The sequence below is a fragment of the Pongo pygmaeus genome, chromosome 13, assembly GCF_028885625.2.
Source record: "Pongo pygmaeus isolate AG05252 chromosome 13, NHGRI_mPonPyg2-v2.0_pri, whole genome shotgun sequence".
Taxonomy (NCBI): domain Eukaryota; kingdom Metazoa; phylum Chordata; class Mammalia; order Primates; family Hominidae; genus Pongo; species Pongo pygmaeus.
In genome coordinates this window covers 85,586,871-85,604,350 of record NC_072386.2, presented here as the reverse complement: position 1 = coordinate 85,604,350, position 17,480 = coordinate 85,586,871, and the positions used below count along the sequence as shown (strand labels likewise).

General features: G+C 43.2%; 2 protein-coding genes across 6 annotated transcripts in view; one reads left to right on the top strand and one right to left on the bottom strand.

Moving 5' to 3' along the window:
• FANCC (FA complementation group C) overlaps positions 1-17,480 on the top strand; it is a 217,988-nt gene that overhangs the window by 163,916 nt on the left and 36,592 nt on the right. For all 5 annotated transcript variants that reach the window (XM_054502579.2, XM_054502576.2, XM_054502577.2 and 2 more), the window contains one exon: positions 3,249-3,413. In XM_054502579.2, coding sequence (XP_054358554.1) covers positions 3,249-3,413 — 165 coding nt within the window. The remainder of the gene's footprint in view (positions 1-3,248; positions 3,414-17,480) is intronic.
• The window catches only part of AOPEP (aminopeptidase O (putative)), a 430,010-nt gene continuing 418,259 nt past the window's right edge, over positions 5,730-17,480 (bottom strand). Inside the window, exon 17 of the mRNA XM_054502563.2 lies at positions 5,730-6,135. The gene's annotated coding sequence lies outside the window, so the exon portion shown is untranslated. The remainder of the gene's footprint in view (positions 6,136-17,480) is intronic.

Genomic DNA, 17,480 nt, shown 5'->3' with positions numbered 1-17,480 from the left:
TATATAAAAAAAACAAAAACAAAAACAAAAAACACTTGCATATGTATTTTTATAGCAGCACAGTTCACAATTGCACAGATGTGGAACCAACATAAGTGCCCATCCACCAATCAGTGGATAAAGAAAATGTGGTATATATACACTACTCAGCCATTAAAAGGAACAAAGTAATATCATTTGCAGCAACTTGAATGGAGCTGGAGGCCATTATTTTAAGTGAAGTAACACAGGAGTGGAAAATCACAAACTTTTGTTCTCACTTATTAGTGGGAGCTAAGCTATGAGTACACAGAGACATACAACAAGCTTGTCGAACCTGTGGCCCGTGGGCTACATGCAGCTCAGGACAGCTTTGAATGCTGCCCAACACAAATCTGTAAACTTCCTTAAAACATTGAGTTTTTTTGCGATTTTTTTTTAAGCTCATCAACTATCGTTGGTATTAGTGTATTTAGTGTGTAACCCAAGACAATTCTTCTTTTTCCAAAAAGAAGGAAGCCAAAAAGATTGGACATTGCTGGCATACAGAGTGACATAATGGACTTCAGAGACTGAGAAGGGGGAGAAGGGTGGGATGCAGGGTAGTGAAAAAAACTACACATTAGGTGCAGTTTACTCGGGCGATGGGTACATTAAAATCTCAGAATTTACCACTATACAATTCATCCATGTAACAAAAAACTACTTTTACCCACAAGCTATTAAAATAAAAATTCAAAAGTAAATAAATAGTCTAAACAAAAAATATAGTTGTGTTTATGAATTTCATAAAAATGAAAACTAAATTTTTAAAAAAAGAATATGCAGGCCCCCTACAGTGATCTACGGAAGCCTTTCCATCATCCTCCCCGGTTCACTGGGTGTGGCCACGTTGCTCCCCTTGCTATTTTCAGATACTGAGGGCCTTTGCATTTGCTTTTCATCTGTCTGCAATGTTTTCCTCCCAGATATATACGTGCTTGTTCATGTACTTCCTTCAGAGCTCTGCTCACATGTCACCTTCTTGGTAAATTTCTGTCACTTCTGAGCATTCTTTACTTTTCAGCATGACACTCAGTATCATCTGGCATTATATTGTTCCTCTCCCTGATGAGACCTTGTCATCTTTGCATCTGTATCACGTACACCTCAAACAGAGCCTTGACTACAGTAGGGGATCAATAAATAGGTATTAAATGAACAAATAGGACAAAGATACACAAATATATAAACAAATCCTCTGAAGAGGAAATACAAGTGGGTAACAATTACTGTCTCACAAGTTATCAGGAAAATGCAAATTAAGGCAAAGAAATAGCAATTTTTGTTCGTTAAATTTGCAAGAAATAGAAACAAATAATGATATAATTGGAAAGGGTGGAAAAGTAAATTGGTGTGGTCTGTTGCAAGGCAGTTTTTTTTTTTTTTTGAGACAAGGTCTCACTCTGTCTCCCAGGCTGGAGTACAGTGGTATGAACACAGCTCACTGCAGCCTTGACCTCTTGGGCTCAAGCAACCCTCCCACCTCAGCCCCCCCGAGTAGCTGCAACTGCAGGTGTAAGCCACCACACCGGCTAATTTTTGTATTTTTTGTAGAGATGGGGTTTCTCCATGTTACCCATGCTGGTCTTGAACTTCTGGGATCAAGCGATCTGCCTGCCTCAGCCTCTCAAAGTGCTGGAACTTCATGTGTGAGCCACCACCCCTGACCTTGGAAGGCAATTTAATATGCAAGTACTCACACATGGGCACAGACAGGCATGGGCAAGGGTAGCACCACAGCCCTGTCTGAATAGTGAAAAACCAGAAACAGCCTCAGTGCCTACTGATAGTGGCATTGTTAAATTACAGAACATGTTTGTTTTAATAATAGGCAGCAAGTTTTTAAGAATGAGGAACAGCTATATGCTCTATACTGTGGTGCCATTTGTGTTTCACAAGACACAAGACTAAATTTCTATATTTACAATTACATATGAAAATACCTAGAATAGCCTCCACCCAGAACTTTCATTTTATTTATCATTCACTGGAGATGGATTTGTTGAGCATGTGCTGTGTGTGAGGAGTTATCCCTAGGTGCTAGGAATAGAGTGGTGGGCAAAGTAGGAGAAGCTGCCTGCCATTGTAGAGCTTCTGCCCTCAGAGGAGGAGGCGCACCATGAGTACTACGAGGGAATACTGTGTAGGTCAGGTGGTGAAAGGTACCAGGAAGAGAAGTAAAGCACGGGTAAGAGGGCACTTGAAGCTCGAGTGTCCAGTGTCGCTTTCTGCAGTCCCAGGCACATCCTGTAAATGTGCACTGTTCGGTACTGTAGCTGCCAGCCACCTATAGCTGTTGAGCACTTGAACTGTGACTAGTGCAGTTGAGGAGCTGGATTTTTAATTTTATTTCATTTTAATTCATTTACATTTAAATTGCCACACATGGTAGACAGTATAGTGACATGGGATGATCAGAGAAAACCTCACTTAACAAAGGGACATTTGAGCTGCAACCAGGGAGCTAATCATGTATTTCAGGCAGAGTGAACAGCAGGACTTTATTTGGGGCAGTCAGAGGCAGAAAAGACAAAGGTAAGAGTGGAAGGAGATGAAGCCAGTGAAACAGATGGGGACCCACCATGGAAGGACTTGCTGGCTAGTGAAAGACATTGCTTATTCTCTACATGAGGTGGGAAGCCATTGCAAAGCTTTGAGCAGACAAGTGTTGTGATCTGAATTTTTAAAGGGGTGCTGGAACTGTTCTGATGTTAAACTATAGGAATGAGTGCAGAAACAAGAAGTCCAGAGGCTACTCCGTCACCCAGGCTGGAGGTGGTGGTGGGTTACTCTCCACTTAGGAGGGCAGTGATGGAGGTGTTCAGAAGAGGTCAGATGTGTTGCTAGTATTCACTGATGGATCAGATGAGGGGCCTGAGAGAAAGGGAGGAATCAGGATTTGGGCCTGAGCAAACAAGATAGCACTGGGGAAAGGGAACACTGGGAAGGGAATTCAGGAGTTGTGTTTTGGACATCTTAAGTGCCTGTGGATATAAAGAACAAAGTCCTGACCATGAATGACACTGAAACAGCAATGGCAGCTAAAAGATTTCTTCCTAAAGAATTGGATAAAAGAGAAGTGTTCATCGATGCTGTTAGAGTCATCCTCTTTATTTAGAGGCAGAACAGGTGATCTGTCTTTGACCTTTTTAGCATGAAGGTTTTTATATGTCCTTAATTATGTGTGGCTCTTAGATTTGAGTGATTATTTCTTATTTCTTCCATAGAATGGCTCCCGAGCGAGTGGCGTCCCTGTCACGAGTTTGTGTCCCACTTATTACCCTGCCAGATATTGACCCCCTGGTGGAGGCTCTGCTCATCTGTCACGGACGTGAACCTCAGGAAATCCTCCAGCCAGAGTTCTTTGAGGCCGTAAACGAGGCCATTTTGCTGTAAGTGGTGTTCATGTTTCCCGTCATCCTGCGTCGTTTTTCCTTTTCTTAGAAGGCTGCGGTGTGTTGGAAAGACTGTATGACAGCAGCGTCCAAACATTTTTGTCTCAGTACCCTTTATACTCTTAAAAATTACTGAGTATCCCGGCCAGGTGTGGTGGCTCACACCTGTAATCCCAGCACTTTGGGAGGCCAAGGTGGGTGGATCACCTGAGGTCAGGAGTTTGAGACCAGCCTGGCCAACATGGTGAAACCCCATCTCTACTAAAAATACAAAAATTAGCCAAGCATGGTGGTGTGTGCCTGTAATCCCAGCTACTAGGGGGGCTGAGTCAGGTGGATCGCTTCCACCTGGGAGGCGGAGATTGCAGTGAGCTGAGATCGTGCCACTGCACTGCAGCCTGGGCAACAGAGCGAGACTCCATCTCAAAAAAAAAAAAGAAATTACTGAGGATCCCAAAGCATTTAATTTTTTTATTTTTAACTTTTATTTTAGGTTTGGGGGTACATGTGAAGGCTTGTTACATAGGTAAACACATGTCATAGGGTTTTGTTGTACATATTATTTCATCACCCAGGTATTAAGCTCAGTCCCCAATAGTTACCTTTTCTGCTCCTCTCCCTCCTACCCTTGCTCAGGTAGGCCCCAGCGACTATTGTTTCCTTCTTTGTGTTCATACATTCCCAAGAGTTTTAAAAATCTGTTAAACCCTTATTAATATTTATCATATTTGAAACTAAATTTTTAAAAATGTGTTTCTTAAAAAATAAAAATAATTTTATTACACGTTAACACAAATAGCTTATTTTTATGAAAAACAATGCTCTTTTCCATGGCAAAAAAAAAAAATGTTTGACAAGAGCAGCATTGTTTTTACATTTTTGCAGGTCTCATTTTCTACCCTAAGACTGCTGAATTCTCATATCTGCTTCTGGTGGGACTTGTTGTTTTGGTTGAAGTGTATGAAGAAAATCCAGCCCCACATAGATAGTAATTGGGAAAGGCGGGAATATTCTAGTAGCCATTGCAGATCATTGTGGATAATTCTGCTTTGATAGCTCACCAAAATTTGAAAATGGTCATTTTTTAAAGGGTAGTTGCAATGTGGAATCTGAAATTATGTCAGTTAACTTTCCATACTCTGTTACATTAAAACCCATTGGTCTGTCTTGCACTTTCAATGAATGGATCTTTTTTGCCAACACACATAATTTTGTAGCATTATGCATGGTTCATTTGGAAAATCTTCATTCATTGAGTTATGTATATCTTCCAAACATTGACATATTTCATTATGCAGTATCAAAACCTATAGTCATTACTGCCACCATGGAGCTCATCAGAAATGACTTTGAGTATTGGGAAGCTGTCAAGCTTATGTTGGTGGACATAGATTTTCCAAGATTCTAATTTCTGCTTAAAAGCTAAAATTTATCATGGGCTACAAACACTGTCAGTCGTTTTCCTTAGGGGGCTGAGTCACTTTGCTAATTATTGAGAAAGTATGTGCCTAATCCCAAAATGTGACTAACCACTGCCTGTCTGCTAGTCATTCTTTCAGGTCAATTTCCATGACAAAAAGTGGTCAAGTGAGCCCACCACTGAAAGAGTTGTGCAGGTGTACAAGTGGAGTGCTTCTCTCCAGGCAACCATTGTTTTTTGTTATGAAGCAGAAGTGCTTTATGCACACTTTCCTTTTCACCATACAGAATTCTTTTTTAAAAGTATCCTTGAGGGCAACAGTTTAATAAAATCAGTATGTTAAACTGCTTCATCAAACATTCGTATGTGAAAATGCGGTGTTTCGACTGTGTGTGTGTGGTGGTGAAGAGTAGCGTGAGGGCTGTCTCCACTCTGATTCCCACTGAGACGCAGCTGTGTTACCCACTGTTGCTTTTGCGCTATCAGTGCAAATGTCAACACGGTTATTCCAGGAAAAACCAGGAGATTCAAAATAGTTATTCAGTACTTTATTTCCCTACCACTTGGGTGTGTGGCCAGCTTTCATATAAAAGAGCTTCCGTGCTTAAGTTGGTGCTGATACCAGACAACTACAAGCAATACAGTTTTAAGTCCAGAGATTGTATTGTAAGGCAGAAGTACAGTTCTGTTGGTGACATATTAATTTATCACATCTGCATTTAAATTAATTTTTTTTTCTTTAGACTCTGAATGATTGGTCTCAAACTGATGTGGCAGTTAACTTGCACCATAACAGTATTTGAAATATTGTTGCATAAGACACAATAAGGTAAATCATTAACATCTGTAAAGGCAAGGGAAAAATAACTTTCCTCACATTTTTTGTCTTTATTTACAGTTTAGCCCACTTTCTCTGTAAGCAGCTGTCTCCATCTCATGAGTCAGAGAATTCTCTGATGTGTCAGTTTCATCTTTTCTTTTCTTTTCTTTTTTGAGACAGAGCTTCACTCTTGTTGCCCAGGCTGGAGTACAGTGGCGCAATCTCGGCTCACCGCAACCTCTGCCTTCCGGGTTCAAGCGATTCTCCTGCCTCAGCCTCCCGAGTAGCTGGGATTACAGGCATGCACCACCACACCCGGCTAATTTTGTATTTTTAGTAGAGACAGGGTTCTCCATGTTGGTCAGGCTGGTCTCGAACTCCTGACCTCAGGTGATCCACCTGCCTCGGCCTCCCAAAGTGCTGGGATTACAGGCGTGAGCCACCGTGCCAGCCAGTTTCATCTTTTCTTGATGAAACATCTGTAGGATGAGAAATTGAATCTTTTAATCCTCATTTTTAAAGCCAATGATCCATTCTTAAATGCAAGAAAATACATTATAAATAAATGTTACTTTTCAAATAGAATATTGTAAAATTCCAAAATAATAATCTAAAATATGTATTAAAATATATAAGTAAAATATATACTGTATATATACATACAAATATCTAATAAAATTATCTAAAATAACTTAGATAAAATTTAAAAATTAGAGAAGTTTTCAAAATTAAAAAATATATATTACTACAAAACCCAACAAAGTGTACTTATTTCTTCTTATGTTTCCACGTAGGCCCAAGAAAAATATGAGAATTTTTAAAATAATGATTTTTTCTTTTAACGCATCTCAGTTCTTCCCTCCCTCTCTGGAAAGGGTTCTTTGGACCCCACTCTGAAAATTGTTGCATGGCCTCTGACTACTGCTGTAGTCATGACTCCAAGTTACGAGTGGTTCTGTCTGCAGTGTTTGAAAACACTGTGAATCCACCATGTGGTGTAATTTGCAGAGCCCTCTCAGTCTCAGATAATGAGATCCAAAGCATTCACATTTCCGAATTTACATGCAATGTGATTTTAAAATGATACTTACTGCTTATAAACCTGACATTTTGTTAAGAATACTGTGGTTTTTAAATCATTTTATTAATACTGTTTATGTTTTCAATTCTTTTTTTTTTTTTTTTTTTTTTTTTGAGATGGGGTCTCACTCTGTCACATAGGCTGGAGTGCAGTGGTGCAGTCTTGGCTCACTGTAGTGTCAAACTCCCAGGCTCAGGCGATCCTCCCACCTCAGCCTCCTGAGTAGCTGGGACCACAGGTGTGTGCTACTATGCCTGGCTAATTTTTTGTATTTTCGGTAGAGACAGCATTTCACCATGTTGCCTAGGCTGGTCTTGAACTCCTGGGCTCAAGGAGTCCACCTGTCTTGGCCTCCCAAAATGTTGAGATTATAGGCATGAGCCACTGTGACAGGCCTAATTCTTTATTTAAATACTTTCAGTGAGAAATTGGAGAATTGTTACATATGTAGACCCTTCCTTGCTATACAATGCATTTTAAAAAAACAAAACTACAATACCATTATTACATCTTAAAATTGACATTAGTTCCTTATCATCATCACATATCTAGTCAGGAATTAGATTATCCTGATTGTCTTAGAATTTTTCTTCCAGTTGGTTTGTTAGAATCAGAGTTCAAATCAAAAAAAAAAAGAGTTCAAATTTCAAATCTACACATTGCCTTTGGTTTATAGTTTAAGTCTCTTTCAATCCCTCTTTGTTTTTTGTTTTGAAATCATTTGTTGAAATAATACGGTTGTTTTCCCCACTCTCAGGTGGTAAAGCATGTCCGCCCTCTTGAGTGTGATAAAGGGTGCGCGCCTCTGGAGCGCAGTCCTGTGGGCTTAGGTGGCTCCCTTGTCACATTCTCAGTTCTCACATAGTCAGGCCTGTTTTGTTACCTTCTGTTCTGGTTCTCTGGTCTCTTGCATGTGCGTGCGGCAGTATCACTGCTTTAGTGCTGGCATCAACTGTGTTCAATACAAAATAAGGATCATTCCCTTTGATTTCTCTTCTTTACCAGGGTTGTTTTTAGTTTGTTTTGCTATCATTGCTTGTCCTATATTCCACATAAACTTTGAAACCAATTTTTCTAGTTGCAGGGAAGACACTCAGTGTTGTTGGGGGAAGACTCCTATAAGTATATAGATTATTGAGAGAGCTGGCTTTTTCATGTTAAGGCTGTCTGTCCGCCTGTTCAAGAACACATATGTTTTTACCATTTGTTCAGCTTTTGTGATCTGAAGGGAGTGTTGTATATATTTTTCACACATTGGATTTACACATTTCTTGTTCCTAATGTTTTGTTGTATTTGTGTTTTGAATGTTTTCACTGTCATAAATGGATCTTCTCCTCCATCTTCAAATACATTTTCATTATGTTGTTTGTTGCGTTTGGAAAACTAAACAGGCTCAAAACCACCGTTGTTCTTACAGTTCAGAGTATTTCCATTTTTTAAATCTATAACTCTTAAAAATTAGGATACATATTTTAATTTCAGTGTATATGAAAGGTTATAATCCAGGATTTTGTGAAAGTGAGATTTAAAAAGAGAAATAGAAGATTAAGTCACTTGATGTTTCAAAAAATGGTCAAAATGCAGGTTTCATGGCGAAAAAAATAAAATGGCCTTTTTTCTACCTACTCTAAACCTTCTGTCAAAATTCACCCAGTAAGTGGAGTGAGCTTCCTGAGGAGTTCGAGCATTATATTTGGTCCTTATGTGAGATACTGAGTAAAGGGCGCTGTGAACGTGCGGCGCGGCGCTTGATTCTTTCCTCACAGTGCCGGACACCCACAGTGGAGCACACGCTTCATGGCCCCGCCGCTGATCACACCAACTGGCGTTTTTACTCTCCACGGCGATTTTTCAAAATACTTACAAAGAATATTTTACTAAAATGCTCTTGCCTTTCACTGTGGCAGCTCCCTTCTTGATTCATCTAGGAATATATTTCACAGGAGAATATGGTCTCAGCCACCCCCGTGTCTAGCCTTACTCTTTCAGCAAGAGCTGAATTAAAGGGAATCTGGAGGTAAATACTCCTGGTCCTCTGTGAAACCCCAAAAGCTGTTTGAGAAATCACTGGCCAGGCGACGTGCTCAGAGAACAGCTACTCCTGCTCCAGCACAGTGCTCAGAGGGACGCTGAGGGCAGCGGCTCCCAAGCAGGCCCACACTCCCTTGCTTGTAATTTTGCTTGTGATAGCATGTTCTCCTTCAACAACTCATAAAATTTATTTGGTTTGGAAAATTATGTCTGCTAATCCATAAGGGACAGACTGTCCAGAAGTGCTGGGTGGTCTTCAGTGTGTCCAAATCCTGTGGCTTCAGCTCAGCAAGTTCCCCAAGCAGTGGCGTAAGAGCTGGAGCCTCTCCATGGATACTTTCCCGTAGACGGAACATCCCAGCCACATGTTGACACAGCGAGGCTGATCCAATCAATCAGTGCAAATTACCAGCCTCGCCCAGCACCCCCTCCCCAGATGTGCTGCGTGGTCATTTGGAAACCACACGCTTTCTTTGACCAATGCACCCTACCCCGTGTTTAGCCTTCCAACTATTTGCTTACCACAGTACACCAGTGGAATTTCATCTGTTTGACAATTGGCTGGCGTCTTTGGCCTTGGCTTCCAAATGCAGTCATTATTTTCAGCAATGGGCTGCCTGTCTTTTAAACAGCAGATGCTTGCCCCTCTTTACGGTTTAGATAACCTAGAGGAACTTTTAAATTTCTTGGCCTAAATGTCAACTTTTCATGTCTGTCCCTGGGGTTGCCATCATAGGCACCTGCAGGCTACAGATTGCATAAAACCTTCCTGGGCGGGCTGCTGAGGTCCTTTTGTAAGTCTGGAGTATAAGTACTTCAGCGTGACATGTCCTCTGAGGTCATCCGAATCCACTGCTTCAAAAATACTGAGAAGCTTGAAGACTGGATGGAGAATTTGTTCTATATGCCTGAATGAATGAGACAGTGAACAAGTGAAAAAAAGAATGAAGGCATGACGGTGATCTTGTGATATAATAAGAAATGTGCATTTGATCTTCATCCAGGCTCCTAAAACCCTTGGAATTTCCTGAGTGATGAGGTGAGAAGAGCGTCTTTTATTATTCATAAGTCCCTTTTCACCACACCTGAGTGTAGGCTAATGAAGTGACTCCTGGTGGGCCCCCAGATAGCCTCGGGATGGGGGCTGGTAGCCAGAGGAACCAACCACACCTGACCCCCAGAGTTCGACCTGATCACTACTGGCCAGCGATTTAATCAGTTGTGCTTACATTGTGAGACCTCCATAAAAAACCTAAACTGTGGGGTTCAAATAGCTTCCAGGTTGGTGGTCACATCCAGGCGCTGGGAAGGTGACGTGCCTGGAGAGGGCCCAGAAGCTCTGAACCTTCCTCCAGGCCTGGCCCTATGCATCTCTTCCATGTGGCTGTTCCTGAATTGTATCTTTCAGAATAAATTGGTAATGGCAAGTAAAGTGTCTTCCTGAGTTCTGTGAGCCATTCTAGCAAATTATCAAACCTGAGGAGAGGATCATTGGAACCTCTGATTTTATAGCTAGTTGGTCAGAAGAATGAGAGGCCCAGACCTGTGACTGGCATCTGAAGTGGGGGCAGTCTTGTGGGACTGAGCCCTTAACCTGTGGGGTGTGTGCTAATGCCAGGTGGTGTCAGAATTGAATCACTGGACACCGAGTTGGTGTCTAGAGAGTTGGGAGCATTGGTTTGTGTGGAGGAAGAAAATCCACACAGTGAGTGTGAGAAGTGCTCTGTGAGTAAAAACAGCTCCTAGTAGTGGGAGTGACTGACATACCAGTCTCTGACTACTCTAACACTCAAAGCTCAGGGGTGGCTCTGAGTGTTAAATAAGGTGGCCATATGATTTAAAATCTAGACCATGCCACTTCTGAGAGTTAAAAGAGATCCCTTTTATAAGTATAGTGGGATAACAGAAATAAACTTACAAACTAGGACAAATACTTACACTAAGATTTAAATGGGTTGAATGACTGTAATATTCTCAGCACAGTGCCTGGTATCCACAGTAAATACCCCTTAACCATTAGCGACTACAGCCACTCCACCCTAAATGTGCCCAGTCTTGCCTGATCTCAGAAGCTGAGGGGAATTGGGCCTGGGGAGTAGCGGGTGCCATAGGCTTTAAAAAATAAAAAGCCAGGCACAGTGGCACACACCTGTAATCCCAGCTACTCAGGAGGCTGAAGCAGGAGAATCATTTGAGGCCAGGAGTTCAAGTCCAGCCTCGGCAATGTAGCAAGACCCTGTCTCTAAAAAATAAAAATAACTGTTAGTGGCCAGGCACGGTGGCTCACACGTGTAATCCCAGCACTTTGGAAGGCTGAGGCGGGTGGATCACCTGAGGTCAGGAATTTAAGACCAGCCTGGCCAACATGGTAAAATCCCATCTCTACTAAAAATACAAAAATTAGCCGGGTGTGATGGCGGGTGCCTGTAGTCCCAGCTACTCAGGAGGCTGAGGCAGGAGAATTTCTTGAACTCGGGAGGCAGAGGTTGCAGTGAGCCGAGATCGTGCCATTGCACTCCAGCCTGGGTGACAAGAACAAAACTCTGTCTCAAAAAAAAAAAAAAAAACCCACAAACTGTTAGCATATTACTGTTACCATTATTGACTCTAGTAATTGTATTATTTTTGACAATGTGTAGTATTAGGTTTTTGCAAACTCATATTTTCCCCCCAACAAAAGAATCACTGAACTAAAACCAGATGTAAGCTTAATTCCCATTGCTGAAAGAGCTAATATGGCTTCCAACAATGCTTAATAAGATCAGAAGAACCTAATTTATGCTTCTTGACTAATTTATGTATTAGTAGTTTACTCATCTGTTATGCTCTTGCATATCAAGTTACCCCAAAAAAGGAGCCTAACTAGAATTACTCTTGAGGAGCCACAGATTCTTTTGAATATCAGCATCGCTCTAGCCATTTTACAAATCAGGAAAATGAGACCTCTGGAAATGAAAACGTAAATTAGAAGAAAGGGCCGACCTACAATCAAGATGTTGGGTTTATGTTTTTTTCAACTTAGATAAGAAAAATCCAGATTTAAGTGTTGTCAAATCATATAGGTGAGTGTTTAAACAAAAGTCAGCATAATACCAAGGACAGAAAGGTGGCAAAGAATTAGTAACTAAAACTCCCATTTCTATTAATATTGTTTATCCATGATTGAAACTGAGAGACTTCCTCACATCCTTTTTTTTTTTTTGAGACAGGGTCTTACTCTATCACCCAGGCTAGAGTGTAGTGGTACAGTCATGGCTCACTGTAGCCTCGACCTCCCAGGCTCAGGTGATTCTTTTACCTCAGCCTCCCGAGTGGCTGGGACTACAGGCATGTGCCACTATGCCTTGCTAATTATTTTGTATTTCTGGTAGAGACTGGGTTTTGCCATGTTGCCCAGGCTGGTCTTGAACTCCTGGACTCAAGCAAACCACCCTCCTCGACCTCCCAAAGTGCTGAGACTATAGGCCTGAGACACTGTGCCCGGCCACATCCTGTTTTTTTAACCTTAATAAGATATGGTCACAAATTTAGTCACAGAAAACTTTACTTTTCTAATAAAAAAATCTGCTGATATTGATGTGTAATTGCCAGACATTCTGGTGTGTTTGGGTTTGGACATTTCTTCTGCTTGTTGGTGGCTGCCTTTTGAGAAGTGAGCTGCTCTGCACATGCAGATGATAATGATGGCAACTTTTGTCTGAATTATGATGCATTGCTTAGATCAGGCTGTTACCTAAATACAACTTTAGGATCAAACAGTGTTCTTTTCAGTTCCTTGGAATTAAGCAGTTCTCCACAACAGTTAAATCCAAGTTTTGTGAGTTTCTCTGGCAACCCAAACAGCCTTGATCTCTTTCTGGTTTGAAAAGGTGGACTATTGCCGGCGCACCTTTGTCTTGGCTGAGGAAGCCCTGGCCTCCCCTCTACTGCTGAGACAGCTTTAGAACACAACCTCTCAGATGGGCCTCCCTCATCAAGAACCTTTCTTGTGAAGAATTTAATTCTGCATTCTGGTTTTGTTTTGTTTTGTTTTTTTGTAGCTATAAAAATATTTGGAGCCAAAATTATTTAGTAAGCAGTTGGACCAGTTTCTTTACCTGCTACCTCTTTTTGTAAAGGATGAGAAAACACAACTGCCTCACTAAACTGAGTATTTGGGGGAAACAAAGTAGAGTTTTCTAAATGTCAAGGAAGCGTCTTTTGGAAGAGTCTGTTGGACAGGGGAGAGCGTCCTGTCCAGGCTTCCCTGCCTCATGGCAGACACTGTCACTGTAAATCAGATTTCTAGGTGGAGCCCTGACTGGAAGCCTACTGCTCATTATTTTAAAGGAGAAAATAGTAATGTATTACACATAAATTCTAAATGTCCACCCCATTTCCTAAAACATAACTACGATACAGAAAACTCTCCCAATTATTAGGTAGGGATTTAGGGGAGTCAAGTTTTTATCTTACTCTGTTTTCTTGAATTCATGATTTTGGTCAATTCCAGGCAGGATGGATGGAACCAGTATAGGCAAGAAAAAGGACAACCTTAGCGTTTCTGTCACTAACACATTGAACAGAATGAAATTTTTTAGTTTCCCTAAAAACATTTTTTTCTTTTTTACTTTATTGGTCCTTTAAATTTTCCACAGAATGAATGAATATATATATTTATTTATATATATATATTTATTTATGTATATATATATTCATTTTATCAGGTCAAACAGTACAGCACAAGGCATATACAGAAAATGTTCATTACCTCCTCCTCCTCATCCTGCAGTAATTCTGGTAGCCATACCTTATGCTTGTTAAACATAAAGTCCATATAAAGCCATTGTCTGCTCATTGTCAAAACAAAAGCAGCATTACACCATAGCCACATCACTCCAGAGCCTGCTTTTTAACCAGCGTGTCTTAAATACCCCTCACAGGACATGGATCCAGCTCATTTGAAATAGGGGCATACTCCGTGGCACGAGGCCCACACTCTGTTCTGCCGTCCCCGTGGGTGCACACTGCAGTGTTTATAGGTTTGTCCTTATCATGTTTAAGGATTGCAGTAAATATCCTCAAACTGATGTTTCTATTTCTGCCAGGCAAATTCACAGCAGTACGATGATTAACACGGGGGTGTGTGTCTTGCATTTTCTTCAGTGGCACCACATGACTGGCCATGTGAAGCCAGTGCCTGCCTGCCTGTGAGGAGGTGCACGCACCCTCTGCCTACCCCAGTACTGGGTGTTGTCACTCTTCTCAGCGCCTACACAGAGAGGGTGAAACTGAGACCGCGTCGGTGCGTTTCCCTTCCTTTACTGTTAATTATATGGGAGAGCTGCACATTTTTATAGGCCATTTGCAGTTCTTTTTCTGTGATTCACCTTTTTATTTAAAGCCAGCCTGGTTCAGAGCACCATGTAGAATACAAATATGTTGGCTCGGCCAAATTCTGCTAGGCAAGCGTATCAAGATGATACTGCTTCGGCTATTCCTTCATTCAGGAGTGATTACAAAGAGTTAACTCACTGAGGTTTTAGAGCAAAATCTATCCAAATATTAAACACGGGTCCATAAACATAATCACTCACAGCAATTAGTAGGGTGTGCTCTGAATCAAGGCTCTAATAAAAAGACAGCTATTAACATACATCGTTTTCAAACTAGAATGGGCGCATCACGCGCTTTACTGACTGGAGTGTGACTCGTGTGCTTGCGTGACTGTGCTAAGCAGGATAGGTCGGTTCTGCATTCCTACCGCTAAGCAGGATGGGTCGGTTCTGCATTGGTTCATGTGAATTTGCTGCTGCTCCTGGCGGCCTGGCCCGAGTGCTGCAGCAGCTTCCCCACCACCACCTGGCAGGATGAATGACAAACACCATGCCATGGCTCTCGGCCAGGATGTGGTGCTGGCAGAAGACCTCTCACTGCAGTGAAATGCCTTTCCAATGACGTACAGTTCGTGTTACATGGATCCTGAAAAAAGATAAGGCATGAGGAAAGCTGGTCAAAGCCAGCACTGCTGCTTGAGAAGGGAGGAGCCACTGAGAGGCGAACTCTCCTATTCAGAGCTTCCTGGCTCCATGATGGAAGCTACGAGCACCCTCTCCACACCCAGGGGTGTTCTGCTTCCCTATGATTACTGGACAGGAACCCCTCCCCAGGGCTCCATTGATGCGGCTAGAATTGGCTGACCACCTGGATGGAAAAGCCTTTCCTCTTCACAAGGGGCATAAGCACAGGCACGGCGTCTGGCCCACCCAGTAAAGCTGCCCGCTGTTCTGCTGAGCCCAGGCCCGGCTTCTTGCACCCCTCCTCAGAGCCAACGTGGTCCTGTACTCACTCCAACCTCAGCCGCCCTGGCTTCAAGTCTTACCAGCTGCGAGTCCTGGTCCTCTCTGACCTCGGCTGCCTCTTCTGTGTGGGGAGGGGATAATTTTGTACCTGTTTTGTAGGGCTGTTAATGAGGATTCAAGTGCAAGCGAAACAGCATCATTCCAGCCACTGCTCTTCAGCCTCTCCCACTCCTCTGCGTCTTGCCCGTTGGCAGCCTTTCAGGAGCACACTAGGCCCCACCTCTGGGCCGCCGCCTGGGATCACTCCCATCACCGCTAGTCCTCTGAAGTCCTGTCTGCAGTCCTGGCTTCACCTGTACTCCTCTCCTCTCTCTGCCATGCGCTGCCATCCAGGGCCTGCCCAGCACACCCAGGGTTCATTCGCCCCTCTGTAGCACTGCTCAGAGACACACTTCCTGCCCGAGGCCTGTGTCTTCTTGTGCTCTGTTGACAGCGCCCTCTGCTTCTGCACCTCCTGCCATCTGCAACTGCTCCTCCTCCCCTACCTGCCTCCGCACTCAGAGCTTCCTCCCTTGGGGTTCTGACACCCAAACGTGTACCTTCAGCCAGTTCCTCTCCCGAAGCTTCCACCTTGGATATTCAAGGACGTATTGAATATCTCTGCTTGGTTGTGCCTCAGACACTCCAAATCCACACACCTCAAACTGATCTCTTAGTAAATCCTCCAGAAATCATTTCTTCCCTTCTTTTCATCTGAGTAAATGGCATGTCCAGTATTGAGGGGCTGTGGCACCATGGCAGGGCTTTGCCAGGTGTGGGAGGTGGGGAGATGAGGAACGGGGCCTGCCGGTGGGTCCTGGACAAATTGAAGCTCAGGGTGTGAGCATGAGATCTGGAGGCTCTGAGGTGAATGTGCCCTCTCTCCCTTCCCCCTGCCTTCTGCCAGCTCCTCCACAGTCTTCCCGGGTCTTCAGCATCTTCCCTGCTGCTCTTGCCCCAGGGTCAACCCTGGACAAGTTCTGCAGGAGCTACACCAAGCAAGCAGAAAAAGTGAAACCTCTAGGAACTGCTCCCCATGTCCCCTGCTCTGTCTCTTCCTGTCCCTGGACCCAGTTGCTGGGCTTCACACCAGCTCTGCAGAGAAGTGGCCCAAAAGTCATGGTGAAGGGATAGGCCTTGAAGGGGTTGTTGGGTCGGGGTGGGGGCTTATGCCCCCATTTTAGTTTTCCTTATTAATAGCAGTAGCCTCGTTTTTCTTGGGGCAAGACAGGAGGGAGGTTAATGAATAAAGACATCAAGTTTGAAAAGCATCCACTGGGAAGCACCCACTGTCTGGGATGTGCAGGTAAAGGGCAGGTGGCTCTCAGGGGCAGCTCTACTGTATCCCAGAGCCAGCAGTTGGGGCTCAGAGTTAGACACGTGCCCCTCATGCTCCCTCCAGGGAGGGGAAGTGGAGCCCCAATTCACTGACACAAGAGGACCTTAATATATTTTCCTTTAGAAACAAATGTAGCTACACAAAATGGTTGTGTCTGGGGAGTACTGGGGCTCAGGCCTGTAATCCCAACATTTTGGGAGGCCAAGGCAGGAAGATTGTTTGAGGCCAGGAGTTCGAGACCAAACTGGGCAAAATAGCAAGACCCCCATCTTTACAAGAAAAAAAATAGCCAGATGTGGTGACATGCACCTGTAGTCCCAGCTACTGGGGAGACTGACACAGGAGGATCACGTGAGCCTAGGAGTTTGAAGTTACAAGGAACTTTGATCACACCATTGCACTCTAGCCGGGGTGAGAGAGCACGACTTTGCATCTTTTTTTTTTTTAAAGGAATCTTTGATTCCCAGTCCTGCTAACCTATCCAGTATCACATTAAGGTCCAGTGCATCAACTAGGCCATAACCACCATATAGGAAATTGGATTTTTTTCATTTGAGACACAGTCTTGGTCTTTTGCCCAGGTTGGAGTGCAGTGATGTGAACACAGCTCACTACACCCTCAGCCTCCTGGGCTCTAGCGATCCTCCTGCCTCAGCCTCCCAAGTAGCTGGGATTACAGGTGTGCTATCACCATGCCAGGCTAATTTTAAAAAAAAAAAATTTTTTTTGTAGAGGCAGGGCCTCACTATTTGACCAGGCTGGTCTTGAACTCCTGGGCTCAAGTGATCCTTCCACCTCAGTCCCTCAAAGTGTTGGGATTATAGGTGTGAGCCACTGCATCTGGCCTTGAAATTGTTAGAAATATTTTCAACTTTCAAGCAACCGATTATAGTTACAGTTATTGAATATTTATGTGCCAAGCACTGTGCTAATCACTGTACGTGTGTTGTTGCATTACAAGAACACTGTGAAGGAGATAGGCCCATTTTACAGATGAATAAACTGAGGTTAACTTCTCCGAGATCATACAGTTAGTAGGCAGTGGCGCTGGG